Source organism: Cricetulus griseus (genome assembly GCF_003668045.3).
Source record: "Cricetulus griseus strain 17A/GY chromosome 1 unlocalized genomic scaffold, alternate assembly CriGri-PICRH-1.0 chr1_1, whole genome shotgun sequence".
NCBI lineage: Eukaryota > Metazoa > Chordata > Mammalia > Rodentia > Cricetidae > Cricetulus > Cricetulus griseus.
Window position 1 is genome coordinate 24,963,981 of NW_023276807.1, and position 20,229 is coordinate 24,984,209.

The following is a 20,229-nucleotide window of genomic DNA, read 5'->3' on the forward strand; positions in this document are numbered from 1 at the left end:
ACACACACACACACACACACACACACACACACACTGTGCCACACTCACTGTATTGACAAGGTGGTGACAAAATACTTGATAAGAGCAGAGAGGGTCTATTTGAGCTCACAGTTTGAGGGTACAGCCTGTGCTGGTGGGGAGGGCATGGTGCAGGAGTTCCAGCAGCTGCTGACATCGTATCACAGTTAAGAAACAGAGGGGCTTGCCCGCTCTCCTCTTTTATTCAGTTGTGTGGGGGTGGTGCCATCTACATGAAGAAGGTCTTCCCTCATCAGCTAACCATTTCTGGGAACACCTTCAGGCATAGATCCAGAAGTACGTTTCCATGGCGATTCTAAATTCAGGCAGGTTGTAGAATCATCACACAGTACTTAGCATGAATCCATCTGTTTTTTTATGATACCCCATAGTACAGGAGCTTATCCTTACTTGAGACATAGAAACCTGAGCACCGAAAGAGAACTTAGACAGTCACAGTGACTTAGGAAGTAAAGGACAGGTCTATGACATAGAGGAGGAAATTGAGCCCAGAGAGGTTAGTCATTTACCTAAAGACGCATGGCCGGGCAGTGATGGACTGTTGTGCCCTTCTGCCAGTACCCTAGGGCCACACAGACATCATGCTCTGGGCTTGGTTCTCCATGGCCCTCCGCATGGGTGCTTCCCAAGGACCAAGTCCAGAGATAAGGGAGGCTGCTGGAGCAGCAGCTTTCCTCTGAACCCGGGTGCAGCGGGTGGGAAGTACTGAGAGTATGCTGTGTTTTCCAGCTCTTTCCCCTTTGGGGTCTCAGAGCATCTCCTCACCTGGGGGATGTTGACAAGATTCCTTTTGTCCTACAGACAGCGAGACAGTCCACTACCACTACGGCCCAAAGGACCTGGTCACCATCTTGTTCTACGTCTTCATCACCATCATCTTGCATGCTGTGGTACAAGAGTACATCTTAGACGTAAGTGATGATTTGGACTCTGAGGTCAGGGGCTGGGCGGTCCATTAGCATGGTGAGCCTTACCTTGAAGAAAACCACAGCTCTGATTCGTTCCTTCCACTAACTTAGATCCTCTGGTTGGCCCCAGAGGCTGGACCCCCTCATCACTGTTTCTGTCCTCTCTCTCAGATTTCTTTAGTTCACATGTAGGGCAGCAGTTCACAAGGGAGAAAGCTGTCTGGAAGACAGCATGAGTGTATCCTTGGGGTCCTTCAAACCCAGCATGACTGGAAGATGTTTTCTTTCGGCAGAAGTTAGCAGCTTTAGCACCTACTGCTTTCTCAAAGTGCTGACCTGAAACTCAGCACTATAGGCAGGCAGTAGGCTTATGCTAAATAGCTTGGGTTGTAAGGAGTTCAAACTCTTAACTCTTTTTTGTAAAGGGGAAAGGGAGCCTGTAATCTGCTGGGGATCTGCATGCTGGTGTATTCACATGTAGAATTTTCTCTCTTCTTTAGAAAATCAGCAAACGGCTTCATCTCTCCAAGGTCAAACACAGCAAGTTCAATGAATCTGGACAGCTGGTCGTCTTTCATCTCAGCTCGGTGGTATGGTGTCTGTATGTGGTGGTAACGGTGAGTAGCCCTCCCGACTGCTGAAGAGTGAAAGCCAAGCCACTAAGCATGCCCTTCAGTGCCGATGAAATGACAGTAAGGGCTTAAAGGAAATAAAAAGAGCTAGAGACAAGTGCTTTGGAATTGAAACTCCTTTTGCATTCTCCTGGTATTATAGGGAGTGGCTAGATTAGTAGTATAGATGCCCACCGAATGGAGTCCTCCTCTTTGACAAAAGTAAGCTCTTGTTACAGTTTTTACCCTCACTATGATACCAGATATCCACATAGCTCTGTGTTGTTTTATCAGCCCTGTCTTCAATCACCATCCTATAGGATCACTTTCCCCCCCGGTACTGGCCTTGTACATGCTAGGTAAATGCTCTTCCCTGTAAGCTGCATCCCCCATCCACAAGATAAATTCATATTCACTCAATACCCCTGACGTTGACTTAAGGGACCCCAGCTCAGTTTTTCCAGTGTGTCCCCAACCACAAACTTCCAAAATGGCAAGCATGGAAGCATGGCTTGGACTTGGAGGTCTGGCTCTATTTGCGTCGCTATGACAGAATACCTGATACATACCATTGGAAGGAGGGAAGACCTATGCTGGCTCACAGTTGCAGTGCTTCCATCTGTGGTGACTGGGTCCACTGCTCTGCGTCTGAGGAAGAGATCCATCATATGGAACTCATGAAACAAAGTGGCTTGCCTCACAGTGGACTGGAAGCAGAGACAGAGGAAGAAACCAGGGTCAATGTGCCCCCTTCAGGGCATTTCCCAGTGACCTACTTCCTCCAGCTAAGCCCCACCTCCTAGCTTCTACCACCACCCAGCAGCATCAAAATTGGTGCCACATAATCTCATCACTTCTCCAAAGCCCCAGCCCTGAGCATTGCACCAGGGACCAAGCCATGAATACAGGAGTACTGGGAGTATACTTCACATCTAACCAATTAGCACAGGCTAGCATTACCCTCTGTACATCAAATCATTGGATACAGAAACAAAAATCCCTTCAGACAAGGACTCTGGATTGTTGTTCGGGATTCACTGTAAGGGACCCTGTCTGTGGCACTGTCCAATTAGCAGCCATTCTCTTTGGGAGCAACTTTTGTCCATAACCAGGTCCCAGCAGAAATCCAGGCCTGGGATTTGGAAATTACATCAGCTCTCTGACCTCAGAGATCCTTCCCTGCTCTGCTGCCTCCCCTGTGCTCTCACTGACAGAGATGGCCCTCCCATCACAAGGAACCTTGACTCCAGAGCTGACCGTGGACCGACTGCATAGACTTAAAGCAGGAGGCAACATGTCCCTTTTGTGTGCAGCTTTCATTCCTGTTATCAGTTCATCTCAGAACACTTTCTGAGCAGCATGCTAGGAATTTTAAATTAGAGAGCAAAGACTTCCGTCCTCTCAGAGGGGGCTCCCACATTCCTACTCCCAGGGGACAGAGCTATGTTGCAGCCCTTGTGTAAGGGTCTGTTGCCCTTGTGTAAGTCTGTGAACTTTAGGATCTCAGGTCTCTCCCAGCTTCCTGACATTGAGTACATTCCCACCTTTTGGAGGCCTTAGTTGCTTGAGGCAAAAGGGCCTCAGCACACCAGAGACACTGGACTGTTTCATGGGGAGCAGCGCCTCATCTCTGAGGCCCTTGTGCCCTTGCCCCCTCACTGTGACATCCCACCCTGGCCATGACCAGACCCAGAGTCTTCTCAGGGAAAATTCCCAGGTCTTTCATCTCTTCGAAAGCCCATTCCCCACTCAACATGCTCAGCAAGACACGGAGACTAGGACACCAGGCAGGTTTTACTCCCTGCACCTCACCTCCTCTAACCCAACCATCTACATGGGAGGGAGGGTGATGGAGAATTTGAGAAGTCGTTTTGTATTCGTCGGGGTTTTGCCTTCATGCGTCTAGGTGAGGGTGTTGGATCCTCTGGAAGCGAAGTTACAGCTCGCACATAGGTTCTGGAAATTGAACCCAGATCCTCTGGTAGAGCAGTCAGTGTTCCTAACTGCTGCACCGTCTCTCCAGCCATGAGAAGTGGTTTTGTAAAGGGAGCAGAAACACCTGGTTTTCAAATCACAGTTTTCTATTGCAGTGGAAAGTTGTCATGATCTTCCCTTTCCTTCACTTTCCAAAGTCGGCGGACCCTGGCTGCTCCACCTTCACAGTTCTGAAATTCTCAGCTCTACTTTCTACATGTACCACTGCCCCCAAGTCCCATGGGCCCCACATAGGTCAGACGGAGGTCGTGTATCCCTGGCATCCCTAGCAGGGGTCAGAGATGCTCTATTCTTTCATTTCGGAGGATAGCCTCACAGGGAAGCTCATCTGGCTCCAGCTGTCATTAAAGTAAAGGATACATAACCCGGGCCCCCTCCACTTTTTGGCTGCACTGCTGGTGTCTTCCTTTCCTGGGAAGTGCACTTCCATTCTGGGCCCTCCGCTCAGCCCATTATCCGTTCCGCCAGATGGATCTCTTTAAAGCATGAGCTAAATCATGTGTTCTCCCACATAAAATAAGTTCCCCTCACAGCTGCAGTGAAATTGTTTTCTCTTCCTGGCTTGTGTGACCTGGGTCCTGGAACCTTGCTGGTAACATCAGCACGGACAGTGCTCATCACTGCTCCTCTGGTTCTGTGGCCATTTCCTTGGCTGGAGTGCTCTGTCCATGGACATCAGATGCCCAGCCCCTTCCTGCTACCTATCCTAAGTGTCACTTCCGCAGAATACCCTTCCGGTTTGCATTTTCCACACCATGATGTTATTGGTATTTTAGTCCTCCATGCATGTATTCTTCATGTCCGACTCAAGCTGCCTGCTAGCAGGCACCATGCTCACCACCGCACCCTTAGTGCAGTCCCTGGCACATGCTAAGACAAATGGCACTGAGGATGTCTGGGCCTAGGTAGCAGCTGGCTGTGCTATGTCTAAATTCTGCTAGTTTTGTGGTTCTTATTTGGACTCCAGAAAGGAAGGCGGTTAGGGAAATAGGAGTGATTGCCCCAGCATGCTGAGGCCTCAAATGGGTAGATGTCAAGAATCGGAAGAGAACAAAGTGTTTCATATGTCCCCCGAGCCACCTGTTGAGGCCCTGGTTTGGGCTAGAAGGGGTTACGGTGACCCCGGAACTCAGATGCCTTGGCATGCCTGAACTCGGAGGCAGCCAGCCCCAGCCCTCCTTTATCCTCCCTCAGACAGCTGCCTAGACAGGGCTGGAAAGGGCTCCTCACAGAGTGTGAGTCACTTTTCCTTTGACTCGCAGCTCCACCTCCTCCAGTCCCAGTGGACTGGACATTTGCAAGCAGGCAGCATTTTTCTGAAGAGTTTTTTTTGGCTTGTTGGCTTCAAAGTTCTGACCTCTCTGTCTCCTAAGTGAAGAGGCCAATCAAGAAGTTCCTGTTTAAACACACAAGCCCATCCAGGCCTTGAGTCTCTGGGGTGCCACGGATCCTGGCCTATCTTTTTGACAGAATGCTCCCCCCCTCGCCCCCGGACACACATATACTGCTAGTGAGTCCAGGAAGTACCACTCTTCTTGTTAAATACATAGCTGCTTTCTCTAGGAAGGGACCATCTCACCCTTCAGGGTTTCCTTAAATGAGGCGGTGTGGCTCATTGGGTGTCACTGTGCCTGAGGGCAGAGGTCTGACAAAGTCATGTGTGAGTGGTATAAGGGGGGTGAGACAAGGAGGAGCGTGTGGGTGTGTTAAAGCTTACGGCCACCACACACCACCACTCCAGTGCCCAGAGCCCCATACCCCTGTGCCTCATTGTATGTGACCGTACCCCTGTGCCTCATTGTATGTGACCATACCCCTGTGCCTCATTGTATGTGACCGTACCCCTGTGCCTCATTGTGTGTGACCGAGGCAGGAGGGAGGTAAGGTTGAATAGAGATTATAGTTGAGCCAATAAGAGTTGGGGTGAGACCTCTTCCTTCCAATCTAGGTTGCCTGTCTATCTGACACAGGTATCTAATTGGCCCTGTCACTTAGTTCACCTTGCTCGATGTGCTCCTGGAGGCCCAGGGTTGTAGCTTCAGGACTGTGGACAGTACTCAGAATCCCTGGTGTAGGCGAGTAGTGTGTTTGTGACTTGAGGGCAGGTGGATCAGCTCTCCTTGGAAATACAGCTTGCAGTTCTAGCAAACAGTAGCTTTGAGGGATGCCCTCAGCTTTGTAGACTTTCTCATTCTCCAGCTCAGGTTGCTCCTGGGCTACTGGGCAAACCTCATCTCAGGAGAACTTTCCTATCTGTTTACTTTTTTTCCTTCAGAAAAGAGTTGTTGAAAACATTCATCATTTACTAACTCATTTTTATTGGACTTCTGCTGTGCGTGGATTGTCTTCTCCTGTGTCTTGTACTCTAATATTAAAGATTCATCTTGCCTGTCTTTAGGAACGCTGCAGGTCTTTGGCTGAGGGGAATGTCTTAGTTAGTATTCCTATTGCTGTGATGAAACACCATAGCCAGCCAGAAGCAACTTTGGGAGGGAAGGGTTTGTGGTCTTATAGCTTGTGTCCATCATCCGGGACATCAGGGTCACAGTGTCCCCAGTTAGGAAGCAGATCAAGATAATAAATACTGGCTGGTACTCAGCTCTCTTTCTCCTTTTTATCCTGCCTGGGACCTCAGCCCATATGGCGGTGACACCTACAGTATGAATCTTCCCTCCTTAGCCTAATGTAGAAACTTCCTCATCAACACGAGCAGAGGTTTGTCTGTAGATGATTCTAGAACTTGTCAATGTTAACCATCAAAATGATGTAAAATGCTTCCGTCTCCAGTGGGTATTGTAATTCTAGTGTATTTAACCCTTTAATATGGAAGCAGTTCTCGAGTGTATGTATATATGGCAGACACCACACTAGACACACTGACACATAAACTCACATTTATTTCCAACAGTAACTCTATAAAGTTAGTATTTCACTTTACATATGAGCCTGGGGAAACTGGGAAACTAGCAAGCTGTTTCAGTAGATGTAGCTACGTCAGGCCCATCTTCAGACACAAGTCACCAGACCTCAGAGCGTAGCATGTCCCTTCACAATTGGACAAGTGCCAGCGGGTCCTGCACACTGGGCTCCTTTGTTTCCAAAAGCTGTTTGTTCCGCTTGGTAGCTGATGGAGGCCAGGTGCATCCCTGATCCGTGGACCAGTCACAGGCCCCAACAGGTCACATGGCCACATCTCTAAATGCTTTCTCTTCTTGCCCACCGTAGGAAGGATACTTAACGAACCTGAGGAGCCTCTGGGAAGACTACCCGCATGTGTACCTCTCGTGAGTATTTGTGTGACTCTCTAAGGCCATTGAGGACCAGGTCATGACGTGAACCTGTAGAGCATAGGGTTGCAAACAGTAGGTCTGTCTTTGAGAATCTCCACTGGAGGCCTTATCTGTTTTAGCTCCATCCATAGAGGTAGCTAGCCTGCATGCAGCTCATGCAAACAGAACTCTCCATCTGGCTTCTCCATCTGGCTTTGGATCTTACTGGAGACCCTGTAAGTTCATAGCACATCTTCCACTCCTGTTCCTGTTTGTGATGCTGCCAAGACCTAGGCCTGTCTCCCTCTGAAGTTCACCCTGTGTCCCTAAGGCCTCTCAGAGCAGCCATAGCAAGGGGTGTGGAGCTTGAAAAACCTAGAGCCTCTCTGTTGTTGTATTCGGTGGCTGCCATGTCCACACACAGTTGTGATCAGTTTCCTTCTCAGCTTTTCCTTCTCTAGGTTGAAAAATGTGTTTGGCCACTATTGCTATCTCCCATGGACTTACCATGGCCCATTAAGTGGTGTTATATGTGGTGCTGTGGGTATGGTGGTCTCTGTCTCCCTCCCTCCCTCCCTCCCTCCCTCCCTCCCTCCCTCCCTCCTCCCTCCTCCTCCTCCTCTCTCCCTCCCTCCCTCCCTCCCTCTCTCCCTCCCTCTTTCTCTCTCTCTGCCTATTCCTCCCTCTCTCCTTTGTTCCTGGCTCTGCTGGTCACCCACAGCCTTGGCTTAGGCCTTTCCTTGTGTTCTTGGTCCCACTTGTGTTGCTTAATTCCTTTGTCTCCAGCTTCCAGGTGAAGTTTTTCTACTTGTGTCAGCTGGCCTACTGGCTGCACTCACTACCTGAGCTTTACTTCCAGAAGGTACGGAAGGTGAGTACGCCCTTCTCCTGCCCTCTTTGAAGGCCCCTTTTCGCTACAGTCCTCTCCCCGCAACTTCTCCTTTCCCTTTCTCTGGAGGTATGGCCTGTTGGCTAATGATGGAGTTAGCTCTTGTGAAGTTCCACACAGGCCCCCAAGACAGCAGTCAGTCTCTTGACTTCTCCACCAGATGGGTGGCCATTGGCAAAATCTAATCTAATCTAGATACTGGACAGAGAAGATCTTGCGGTCCCTAGTCCTTTCTGTAGTTTTCCTCGGGGTAGTGCCGAAAGCCCTCTTCCAGATCCCGTGTCTTCTTTCCCAATCCAGCCCGGCCTTCTGGCACCAGGCCTGAAGCTGCTGTCTCACCCTTCTTGTCCGTAGCCCAGTGGAGGGGGCTCTGGTGTGACATGGGACTGTGGGGGTAGGGAGACCTGGCCTTGCTTGTTCCCCTTACACGTCCTCTCAGTCCTCTGTGTGTTCAGAGAATGAACACGCTCGCTGCCTGCCCCTCTCTTTTCCAGGAAGAAATCCCTCGCCAGCTGCAGTACATTTGCCTGTACCTGCTCCACATCGCTGGGGCATACCTCTTAAAGTAAGTGAGAGCCAAGCCAGCCCAGTTTCCTGGACCTTTTATGCTCCTGTGTCTGTCCACGTGATCTCTCAGTTAGCAGGCATTTAATAGATACCAACTGTTTGAGGAGTACCATGCTGAGAATTTGCATACAGAATGTGGTGGAATAGCCTCTTGTCTCCAGTGGTTCATTCCCCACCTGTTGGAAAGACAGTTACAAGAAAGACAGGTGTGATGAGCTCTGAGGTGGCGTGGACCATTAGCCACGAGAACCCAGAGCGCTAGCCACCTCTGTCTGAGGCAGAGCCAAGGAAGACTTCTAGTAAGCTGTCCTTTGAACTTTGAACTTTGTGGCTTTGCAGCCACAAACTGGGCTCCTGACACATGGTGTCTGAACGCTGCTGGAGCGTATAGCCCTGGAGTTTGCTTTGTTTGTCTTGTAATGAAATAGAGAGCAGTGGGGATCTTTTTTATGGACAGTACATTGATAAATGAGCTATGCGGTTGGTAACTGGGCTTTCCATGTACAGAGCAGAACCCAGACTTTGTGTAGGCTAGCCTTTGAGAGCTTCACTATGGTGCAGATGGTGTGTGTGTGTGTGTGTGTATGTGTGTGTGTGTGTGTGTGTGTGTGTGTGTTGCAGTCCACCATATCTCAAGCTCTGGCTTCCTGTCTCTAGAGGTCAAGGGTCGTGGCAGCTGTTCCAGCTGTGCTCTGATGTTGGATGCTCACAGCTCACGTGCAGAAGGGTTATGGTGACTGGTTTACTCCCCAACAGTGATAGTGGGAAGTCAGACAGCAGGAAATCTTCATATATGTACCCACAAAGCTCGGCTCCCTTTTATTCGTGATTTTGGCCGAGTCAGGTTCTTGTGGGGACAAGTGAGAACAGCTGACCTAGATGAAACAGGTCATAGCTGGGAGTCAGTCCAAGAAACTACCTAAAGGTTTAGCAGCTTGGATGTCACAAAGGATAAGGCATAGTTGTCCCCACCCCACCCCATCCCCAAAGAGCAACAGCCAGAGCTACCACAGGCCAGTGGCGTCTGCTCTCAGGCATCTTGCAAGGAAGGTTAAGGCTCGTCTCTTCCCCTAGCCTGAGCCGCCTGGGCCTGATCTTGCTGCTGCTGCAGTACTCAACAGAGTTCCTTTTCCACATGGCTCGGCTCTTCTACTTCGCAGATGAGAACAATGAGAGGCTGTAAGTGGGGTTGTTGGGTGCTGGCCTGACCAGAGACCTCTGGGGTGGGACCTGGGCATCTCCTGGGGTCTGAGCGGTTGGAGGCTCCTACTTTGGGTGTCAGCTGCCTGTGTGTGGGAAGCATCCTATGCTTCTTCATGATCTAGAACTCCTAGAATTCTCACCTTGCTGGGTCCTGTTCTCTGTCCCACTCTGGGTTGCTTCTGGAGAAGGGGGTGAAGGTTCCTTGAAGGGCTCTCAAAGCTGACACTCCTTTTCTGCCCCTGTGAGCAGGTTTAATGCCTGGGCTGCTGCATTTGGGGTCACACGCCTCTTCATCCTCACTCTCGCTGTGTTAGCCATTGGCTTTGGATTGGCTCGGGTGGAAAACCAGGTGTTTGACCCTGAGAAAGGGAACTTTAACACCTTGCCTTGCAGGTGAGTTGGCAGAAGCCAGGGGTGGCAAATCAGGACTCTCTGAGCACAGCCAGGCACCTCTTGAACATGCCACATCTTCCCAGATGGTCAGGGAAGAGCAGACCCTTGAGGCTTCCACACAGTGACATTGAGGAGCATGTCTGCTGAGATCAGGCTCCTGCTTCCACCATTCTTCACTTCTCGGCTTCTCTGGGCTCAGACTGCAGCGAGAACCCCAGTCTGAATGCACTGCAGATCCCCGACACTTGCTCAGCACACCATGGTGCAGAGGACAGTGCTCATTCAGGATAGGTTGATCGTGGCACCCTCATGAGACACCGGAACTTTCTCCACTGTGTCTTGCTCTATGGCCTTTCCTAGCATCAAGGAAGGCAGCCGGGAAGCTATGTGACCCAGGAAGCTCTAGGCATTAGTGTGCATGTAGTCTGTCTAGGGTTGTTCTACCTGTATATGACATGCTACAAGAGAATTATTTCGGTACGCTCATAACTTAGTTATGTTACCAATATTTGTGTAGCTTATGTTGTTCCTACTGTGGGCCATGCGTATGGGAGAGAGATAACCATGGATCTGTAGGTATAGCATGAGTGTGATTGTGGGGGTGAGTGTGCAGGTGGCACCGTCTCCCTCCCATCCCCTTAGGGCCGTCACCTCATGTGACTAAAGTGTGCTGGAGCAGAGGCTGGCTGAAGCACACAGCCTTCCTGGTGCTAGTGGCTGTGGGGAGGGCGGGCCACGGGAGCTATAAGGATCTTCCCCCACACCCCCTTTTGCAGGCTGCAGAGCTGAACCTCACCCTCAGATCCATTTCTCCTGTCTGCAGGCTCGGCATGCTGCTGCTGGTGTGTGTTGCCCAGGCCTGGCTCATGTGGCGCTTCATCCACTCCCAGCTGCGGCACTGGCGGGAATATTGGAAGGAACAGAGTGCCAAGCGCAGAGTCCCAGCTGCCCCTAGGCTTCCAGCCAGGCCCATCAAAAGGGAACCTGGTGAGTGCCAGGGCTGTGGCAGAGAGCCAGTGGGTGGGGTCTGTCTGGGATGGTGAAGAAGAGTTGGGACCTGGCTCTTAGGTACTCCACAGACCAGTCCTGTGGCTCCTCCTTCTAGGTGCGTCTCTCTGGGCCTGGGGCTCAATGACCAGCATGTAGTTGGGCATGAGCCAGAGACCCAGTGTGAGCAGGCTGACCATAACAGGGTCTTGAGCCCTGGCCACTATGCTTCAGGGTAGCAGTGGGTGGGGACTTCTGGAAGGAAGTATGTTTTCTGGGTGGCTTCTGGCATCCAGCCAAGTTCTGCTGCTGCTGCTGCTGCTGCTGCTGCTGCTGTCACCCATGCCCTGTGCTACGTGGTGGCTTATGTCCTCACCTGCCCTTGTACTATATATCTCGGCCCACCCCTGCCTCCCAGGCTGTTAGCTTCCCATCTCTCTTCAGGGATGACTCACAGTGACACAGTGAGGGATGAAGGATGAGCAGCAGGGATGAGACACCCCTATCTGCTCTGGCTCCTAAGCATCCCATAGTGATCCCCCTCTACACACCGGTCCTCAGACATCCCAGCCCTAATCGGCTGCCCAGCCTGGGGCCCTGTCTGCATGCCTGTTTTCTGACTCACCTGCATTTTTCTATGCAGCTGCCTGCCTGGCAAGAGCTTGTGTGTTTATATGCAGCCAGGTATGAGGAGGCCTGGGGATCAGGAGTTAGGAGGAGGGGTTTCTGTGTGGCTGCACCTCACTGAGTTTGTGGAGATATTTTTTCTCGATAAAAGATTGCATCGTTCTACAAAAAGGAGTGCCAGGCTTTGTTGCTGAAGCATCTTGGTCCTCATCTTTCCTCCTTGTCACCATTCCTGCTGCTGATACCTATTGGACAGGCAACCAGCGGTCCACCTTGCACTGCCTGATGGCTTCCATTGGCTGCAGTTGGGTTCCTCACTGGATGGTCTGCATGCAACAAGACTGAATCCCCAACCCATCAGACACCCCCACCCTCCATGCCTCCCATTTCCTTCCTCAGGCTTAGCAGTCACCTCGTGTGTATCTCTCTATATACCCAGGTTACCATGAAAATGGAGTGGTGAAAGCAGAGAATGGAACCTCCCCACGGACTAAGAAACTCAAGTCTCCCTAAGGCCAAAGTGCTGAGAACGGGATCCACTGGGTGAGGGCCCAGCAGGGAGGCAAAAAGTCCTGGTCCCCAGCTCAGCCTCTCCATCCTCCTAGCCACGCTCCATCTCCATCAGCAGAAACCTTGGCATCAAAGGGGGAGTTGCTTTCTACCTTCTTGGCTTTCTCTTCTTCCATAAACCATTTTCAATAAAACCAAAAATCTTCCTCTCTTGCTCCCTCAAGCCACCTCATGGCCTCACCTCTGTCCTGTTTTGGGTCTTCTCAGAGGCCTAGATTCTCCTAGCCATCTTTCTCGCTCACGACTGCTTCCTTCTTTCTCTTCCTTCATGACTGCTTCTTTTTCTCCTCACTTCCTGACTTTAATGTGCAATTTCTCTGATTTTTTTTTTTTTTTTTTTTTTTTTTTACAATGAGAGGGAGTTAAGATTGTAGTCCTGTCTATTACTCCCAGGACCTGTCAATCTGGAAGCCTCTTGCCAAGGAGCTTCCTTTGGAGCTGGTGGCAGCTCCTCGGTGGCCTTTGTGTGGATGGGCACGAGGAGGAAAGGCCACCCATCCCTCTTGGATCACTATATTCTTGGTGCTGACTGACTGACAAGATGTAGGATTCTGGTTCTACATGTCCATCCTGAAGTGGTTTGCTTTGGGACATAGTGACTTTAATCCAGAAAGACAGTGTTAATTAACTGAGTCCCAGGACTCCAAACAGCTTCCCATGCTGCATTTGGCTTGGAAACCAGCCTGCCTTCACTCTTGGGGAGATGCGCTAAGAAGGGCGTGCCTTCCCACTTCTATCGAAAGAGCAAAGCACATTCAACAGCTGACTCTTCTGCAAAAGTGGCATGGTGAGAGTGATAGAAGAGTTGATCTGGACCTTCCTTCAGCAGTACCAGCTGCTATACTCCCTTAACTCATCTACCAGCATCCAAAACCAAACCAAACAGCAGTTACAAACCTGCCTGAGACATGCTGTTCCCAAGTCCAGAAGCAACCTGCCCCATCTGGGGTCAGGCGTGCAACCTTGACTTCATCTCTTGAGTTGCAGAAACATGAAGCCTCAAGGACTCCAGCCCCATGTGGTCCCCTGGTGTCCTGGGAGGGTCACCTAGCCACCCTTCCTCTGGCCTCACCTGAGTGTTCTGTGTCATTTGCTGATACTGTTGAGCATACCTAGAACCTGATATTGGGATGCCTCAGGGTCTCTCTTCTGGCTGTGTGAGTAGCCCGGTTCATAGGAGTCTGTGGCCCCATTCCCTTCAGTGTTCTTTCCTCTCTGTTCCACCCGAAGATAAGGTCACCAGGTCCTGATGGTACCTTGTGGGGACTTCCAGAGGGAAGTGGGCTTTAAAGGGCCCTGAACTCTGGTATAGGGGAGAGGTTCTTGGTGACAGAGGAATGTTAATGTAACCTGATATGCTGGTCTTCTTCTGACATCATGGTAGAGACCAGAGCTTGAATTTTTACCCATAAACAGGGATATGGGTCTTCATCAAGGCAGCTGCCCCTCTCCAAGTCATTAACAATGTATGTAAAGTCTAATTTAACAAGTCATTGAGGAGTTTGGTTCCAAACATCAATCTGGCATTGTTTTCCCCTCTGTGTCCAGGATAACATACAGGATAGGGATGAAATCCCCTTAGCTTCTTCTGGGTACACCTAGGAAGCAAAACAGAGTTTTGAAAGTACGTTTCTCCATTCTCTCCCTCTCCTTCCCGGCATCTTCTCTCAGCAGCCCCCACAGAGTTGATCTGGCCCTTTTTTAGCCAGTGTAGCCCATCTATCTTGGTGGTTGAGTTTAATTGAGCTCATACTTGTGACACTGCCTGAAGCTGTGTGGAGGTTCAGCCAGTGGTCCCCAGATTCACCTCACCCCATTAGTCTAGGTGTCCTCTTGGACCATCCCCAAGCTACATCACTGGGAGACCCTTGCCAGCTCTCAGCAAGAGCTTTGTCCCTAGGCTGAGCTGCTGGTACTTGTCACAAGCATATGATATGTGGAGGTCTTGGAGAAAGAGAGGTACAAAGAGCAGCTGATGTCTTGGATCCAGCAGCCCTGTCCCTGTGTGTGGGGTTTCGTTGTTTTTTTCCTGGGATGCTTGGAAGCCTGACATGATGTGGCCTCATTCGTTCAATGTCTTGCAAGCTTCCCATGTTGCTCATTTTTGGATGTGTTACCAGGAATCCAATGACTGGGATTGATGTAGGCTATTCTAGAATATAAGGGTTTGGTCAGTGGTAGGAGTTAGGCAGTGTTCATTTTTAGAGAAAAGGCCTGAGACCAGGGACCATACCTCGCCAGCCTCAACTACAGGAATGTTTGGTGGCTTATGAGAACTCTAGGCTACATTCTCATCCACCCAGCCTCTCTGGCATTGGTGTTGTAGGAAAGCCAAGACTTTGGTAAGCTGGCACAAGTTGCGTTGCCAGAATTACAGTAACTAAGTTCCACATCATCCTGTGGACATGCAGCTAGCTTGTTCTAAGTTGGGCACTGTGGCCTCATTCTTCATTTTTATGAAGTCTCTCTTGTCCCCAAAGTGTCACAACCCTAGTGAAGGACCTGCCGTGCTCCTCCAAGGTTAAGATGCTCAGCAGCATTCACCAATACCAGAAGATGCTCATCTCTACCTCAGCAGCCATTGCCTGTCTCTCAGCATCCCTGGGTCGCCGGCAGGCATGAGTGGCAGGAGTGGTGGATTGAGACTTCCCTGTTGCCAGTTGTCCTTCTCAGAGGTTTGGTGATGGGACAGTTATTTTTACAAGTTATCCAGGCTTGGGTGCCTACACTATGAATACACTCAGTGTGTTTCTCCTGGGAGAAAGAGGAGCGGACTAAAGCCAGGAAGACTTTCTGCCATTCTAGTCAGTCTTAACTGTGTGTGCCTAAATGGTTGTGGACAACACCATCTTACCTGTCTAAGGGTAACCTTAAATCATTTAAATTTAGATGTCTGTGCCCTGGCAATGGACACCATGCTTTTGTGAAATACCCGGGACTGTAAGAGCCCATGAAGGTGGATACCTCCTTCTTAGTACCCATTGGCATTTTTCCTAAGTAGTTAAAAAAAAAAAAAAGTAGGAGCAGAAAGAGTACATTCTTGCTCACTTAGATTCCATGCATCCTTAAAGAAATCCACTGACTCCTTCAGTTAGGGAAGGCCTTCATATGTATTTGTTTTTATTGGGCTTCAGCCTTCTCAGTTGGGTTTGCAGAAGTCTGTAGTGGCAGAAAGTAGAGGGTCTAGACATGGCTAACTTTCTCTGCTTAACAGCCTCTGTATCTCCAGCAGACAGCATTCTCACTTCTGGCCTCTGCTCTGCACTGCTCTGGGATGGACTTGAGTAAGGCCTGTGAGTCAGGGCAATGAGGTGGTCCTCTTCCTCCCACAGCCTCCTGAGCTTGCAGCTGTTTTCCTTAAAAGAGGGACACTATCAGTGTCAGACTTTAGGAGACATCTATAAGGTCCCTCTCCAGCCCATAGTTAGCATTAGGAGGGTGCTGTGGGCACCTTCTCACCCTTCACCCTGCTTCTTGTGCCAGTGGTATTTCCATCACACACTCTTTCGAAGCTCCTCAAATGAGAAGGAAAGTCATATCGAGCAGACACCCGCAAACTCTCTGTTCTTGTCCTCAGTGGGTCCTTCTTCTTTTGTGTAAAAAGTGCCTTATATTGCCTTGTGGCCTTCACCGGTACTGTATGGCCAGCCCCCAACTGCCAGGGCTCTAGGGCTGACCGGCATATGCAGCCAATGACACCATACCTCAGCACAGCTCCAGGTAAAAGGGACATGGGTTGACAGTTTCGCCTCACTTGTTCTGACCCTTTCTCCCTCACACATAGATCTCGTGTGTTCTCAGCTTTGTCTCTAGTTTCCCCTTGTCTGTTGTCTTTGGGCTTGGCTGGTGACTATGGAAGCTTGTGTGGTGGCCCAGCTGCGGGCAGCCATGCCTCCTATGTAATAAGGGAAGCTTGGGGGTTGGGAAGAAGGTCGCCTCCTGTACTTCTGGCCCTGCTCTTCCCGTCTCCTTACACCTGCCTCAGACTAGAAACAGCATCCTTCTCCCACCTGTTTCACTTCCTTGTTGCCCAAAGTTTGTGTGAGGAACATAGTCACTTGTACTCCTGGTTCCCAGTCTTAGCTCACTGGTAACCTGCATGGTTATCTGTGGTCTGGTAGCTCCAAAGCTCCTGGATTCTTGTCAGGGTTACCTTGTGTTCCTAGCACCAACCCCCTCCCTGACCGTTGCCTGCCTGCCTGCCTGTTCCCACTCCTCTGCTCCTGCTCCTGCTCCTCCGGGTTGTGCAATAACCCTCCCAGCCAGTGGTCTTTCCCACAGGCCTTTGTCCCTTACTGTATCCTGCATGGTGGGAGAGAGGGGACCCATGGGCAGGGTCGTCGTCATCCCTTACACGAGTGTCAGTCCCTTCCCTTTGTTGCTGTCATTCTTATGATCCTGGGTGGGTTTCTATGGCAATCTTACAGACTGTGTAGTATCGTCTTAGAAACTCATATTGTTTTTTTAAAAGAAATGTTTTTAATGTGTTGAAAATTAAAGGAAAAACAATCCTCAGACTGCGATATTATCAATGTCTAGGAATAAGGTCTGCTCCGGTGTTGCCGGCTTGGCTGTCACCGCCAAAGGCGTTCCAGAGTTTCTTGTTCTTGTGGGGAGGATAGATATTTTTCTAAGAATCAGCCACAGTGATGATCTGTCCCCCACAGGACCTGACTGTGACAGTGAGTGCTGTTGTTCTTTTGGGTACAGATTGGCATGTGACGAAACCTCCCTTTTCAGTTACTCTGTTTGATAAACACCCGAAGGATGAGCTGAGGAGCTGGTCCCTGTGCAACTCGTAATGCAAATGTGGACACACTGACTGTTTTTCCACATTAGTCTGTTCATGTTACGGACCAAATTCAACAAGTTAACTCAAGGAAAATGTGTACCTGCGTATTTATGCTTTCATGTAAAAGGGTTGGGAGGGAAGGGTGTCTTTTTACTTTGCTGAAATTTTTTTCAAAGTCCTTTTCCACTGTTTCTGTCTGGTTTTGGAAACAAGCTACAGTTTTGTATGGATTTTTTTAATGTACATTTTGAAACAAATGATCAAATATTTTCTGAAATACCTGAATAAAGGGCATAGAGTTATTGGTCGTAACGGTCTCTGGTAGAACTCACTGACATGTTTTTATGTGGTAATATGTTTTAGCCTTGATTCTTCCATTTGTTCTCACTTTGAAAAAAAAATGAATCCGTGTCAACTTTAGCTTTTGTGTCTAAATTATTTATTTATTATGTATACAACATTCTGCTTCCATATATATCTGCACACCAGAAGAGGGTACCAGATCTCATAATGGATGGTTGTGAGCCACCATGTGGGTGCTGGGAATTGAACTCAGGACCTCTGGAAAAGCAGTCAGTGCTCTTAACCTCTGAGCCATCTCTCCAGCCCCCTTGTGTCTTAAAATTTTTCGCTGTGTAGTAATTGGGCTAATATACATCATTTTTATTTCCTCTATAGCAGTGAATTAGAAAGGGGGATTTCCTAACAGGTTTTGTGAGTTGGATGCCCCATCCACCCAAGGAAGGCCTCCATGCTTTGACCATTCTCCTGGGAAGCCATTCAGCTTGGAGGGGATGTAGTGAACGCAGTAGGGTCTCTGGGAATGCAGTCCCAATTTAGTAAAAAAATAGTGGCAACAGGGTGGTCACAGAAATAGCCTGCTATTGCATGCAGCTGTTGGCCGCGTGTTCCAGAACCATCCCAGTGGAGTGCTCAGGAGATGAGTGCAATTGCAGGTGGTGGTTAGCCAAGGGAACCCACAGGGGGTAAACATCACCCAGAGACTTACTTGAGTTGAAATTGAGTGGTACTGATGGCAGCAAGCTTTGGTACAGATGGCTTCCGTCCTGCTCCCCATGGCATGCTGGGGGATATCCAGCAGTGAGCTGAGTTAGCTTAGCCCATTTCTCATCTGTGTCCTGTAGGGTTTCCTTCTCCAGATATGCTGACTGGCAACAGAGTTAAGTTCATGATACAAATAAAACTTTATATGATTTGTTTTCGAGACAGAGTGTTTCTACATAGCTCTGACTGTTCTGTTGCTGGTTTTCTAGTCCAGGCTGGCCTCAAACTCATGGCAATTCAGCCTCTGCCACCCAAGAGCTTGGATCACAGTTATGTACCACCATGCCCACTTTTAAATTGGTTGCTTTGTTTTTGTTTTTGTTTTTGAAACAGGTTCTTGCAATATAGTCCTGGCTTGCCTCAACTGCATTGCCAACTAGATTGGCCTTGGATGTAAGCAGTTCTCCTGCCCAAGTGCTGGGATTGCAGGCTTGCACCACCATACCTGGCTAAATTGATCTTAATAAATATGCTTGTGTTCCAACAGGATATTTTAAAAAAATCACATACCCAGGAGCCCTTGGAAACAATATTTAGAGAAATCTTCACCTGTTGTCCTGAATATATTGAAACTTTGTAGACACAAAGTGAATTCCCTTAATTACAACAGTATGTTCAAGGCCCTCTTGTGGTGTATTTGGGGCATGTACCCTGGACTGAACAGTGGCTCAAGGCCTGTGGCTCACCACCAAGCCAGGCTTCACGCACAAGGTAGCTTTTCTCTGTTCTGAAGAAATGAACTGTCCTTCAGCTAAATCTGGTGATTGTGGCTACCAATGTGCTGCCCCTGCTGGTGGTAAGTGGTAGTGCTGTGGTTTATTTGAAAGGATGGTCATCTCTTACTATATCACTTAGCTGTCTGTCATCTATCACCTGAGCCCAGGCCTCAAGATGCATGCCAGTTGTGACAGTGTCATACAGTACTTAGTGACATCTCATGGCTGCACTCTGTTTCAGGGTCCCAGACAGAAGTCATCTGCTCTGATTTTATAGTGAACAGTGAGTACGATGCTTCCACAGACATTCCCTTCAGCCCTGGTCTTCTATTAAATACCTCTCATACCTTGTCAGGATATTTGTTATCTGATCGTCTCAATCTTGGGTCAATTTGAAAGATGCAAAATGAAGAATGGGAAGCAATCTTATGGAATATGAGTGTGCCTGCCTGACATAAGACCACTGTCTCTTTGACACCACAGTGAGCAATAGAGTGAGCTATCTGTATTATATCTACTGGAAAAAAAATAAGAAAAGAGTATTCAGAACTGAGATTTGGAGGGTATGGTTGTTTGAATAGGAATGACTCCCGATAAGCTCATATATTTGAATGGTTGGTCCTTAGAGAGTGGTATTACTCGAGAGATAAGGAAGTGAGGCCTTGTTGGAGTGGGTGTGGCTTTGAGGAAGTGTGTCACTGGGCGTGGGCTTTGAGATTTCGGAAGGCCAAGTCAAGCCCAGAGGCTCACTCTTCTCTTTTCCCATTGCCTGTGGGTCCAGAGATAGAACTCCCAGCTCCTTCTCCTACACCAGGTCTGCCTGTGTGCTGCCATTTTCCCCACTGTGATGACAATGGACTAAACCTCTGAGACCATAAGCCAGCCCCCAATTGAATGCTTTCCTTTGTAAGAGTTGCTGTGGTCGTGATGTCTCTTCATAGCACTAGATCCCTGACTGAGACAAAGGGGCGTGAGTGCTTCACCTTCACAGGAGCGGAAGAAGATTGAAAAGAGAACATCTCTATTTCTGCAAAAGCCCAAAGCCAATGGGGAAAGATTAGGAAGCGTTTCCACGTGTTACCAGCAGTATACATCTGTGAAAGATTGCCAAGGAGCAGGCCATAGCTTCTGTGGGATAGCTGACTACAAACTATGGATTTCTGAGGGGCCTTTCAGAATGCTGTGGGTACTGTCACTCAACTTGCCTAAGCTTAAACTTTTAAAAACTAATGTATGTGTACACATTTGAGTGGGGCGGGGCATGCTACGGACAGCATAGGACAATTGTGATCAAGTCGGTCCTTCTTCTTTGAGGTGGAGTCTCTCAATTGCCGTTGCACTGGGCACTCCAGGATAACTGGCCTATGAGCTTCCTGGAGACGCTCCTTTCTCTGCCTCTCATTTCACTGAAACAGTGCTGGGATTACAAATTTGAACTCAGGCCATCAGAATTTCACACCTAGAACTTTTACCCACAGAGCCATCTCCCTGGCTCAGTCCTCTGGAATCCAGAAAGCATATTTGGGATGTCTGATTCTTAAAGTAAGTCTATAGGGAAGGAATTGACCTCCCTAAATACAGAGCCTACCCTAGAGGGA

General features: G+C 49.1%; 1 protein-coding gene across 1 annotated transcript in view; it reads left to right on the forward strand.

Annotated features, from left to right (window-relative positions):
• The window catches only part of Tram2 (translocation associated membrane protein 2), a 74,420-nt gene extending 57,150 nt beyond the window's left edge, over positions 1 to 17,270 (forward strand). The window contains exons 3-11 of the mRNA XM_027392790.2: positions 841 to 950; positions 1,448 to 1,564; positions 6,779 to 6,837; positions 7,609 to 7,693; positions 8,206 to 8,276; positions 9,353 to 9,457; positions 9,731 to 9,874; positions 10,698 to 10,861; positions 11,928 to 17,270. Coding sequence (XP_027248591.1) covers positions 841 to 950; positions 1,448 to 1,564; positions 6,779 to 6,837; positions 7,609 to 7,693; positions 8,206 to 8,276; positions 9,353 to 9,457; positions 9,731 to 9,874; positions 10,698 to 10,861; positions 11,928 to 12,001 — 929 coding nt within the window. The 3' untranslated portion in view covers positions 12,002 to 17,270. The remainder of the gene's footprint in view (positions 1 to 840; positions 951 to 1,447; positions 1,565 to 6,778; positions 6,838 to 7,608; positions 7,694 to 8,205; positions 8,277 to 9,352; positions 9,458 to 9,730; positions 9,875 to 10,697; positions 10,862 to 11,927) is intronic.
• The last annotated feature ends 2,959 nt before the right edge of the window (positions 17,271 to 20,229 follow it).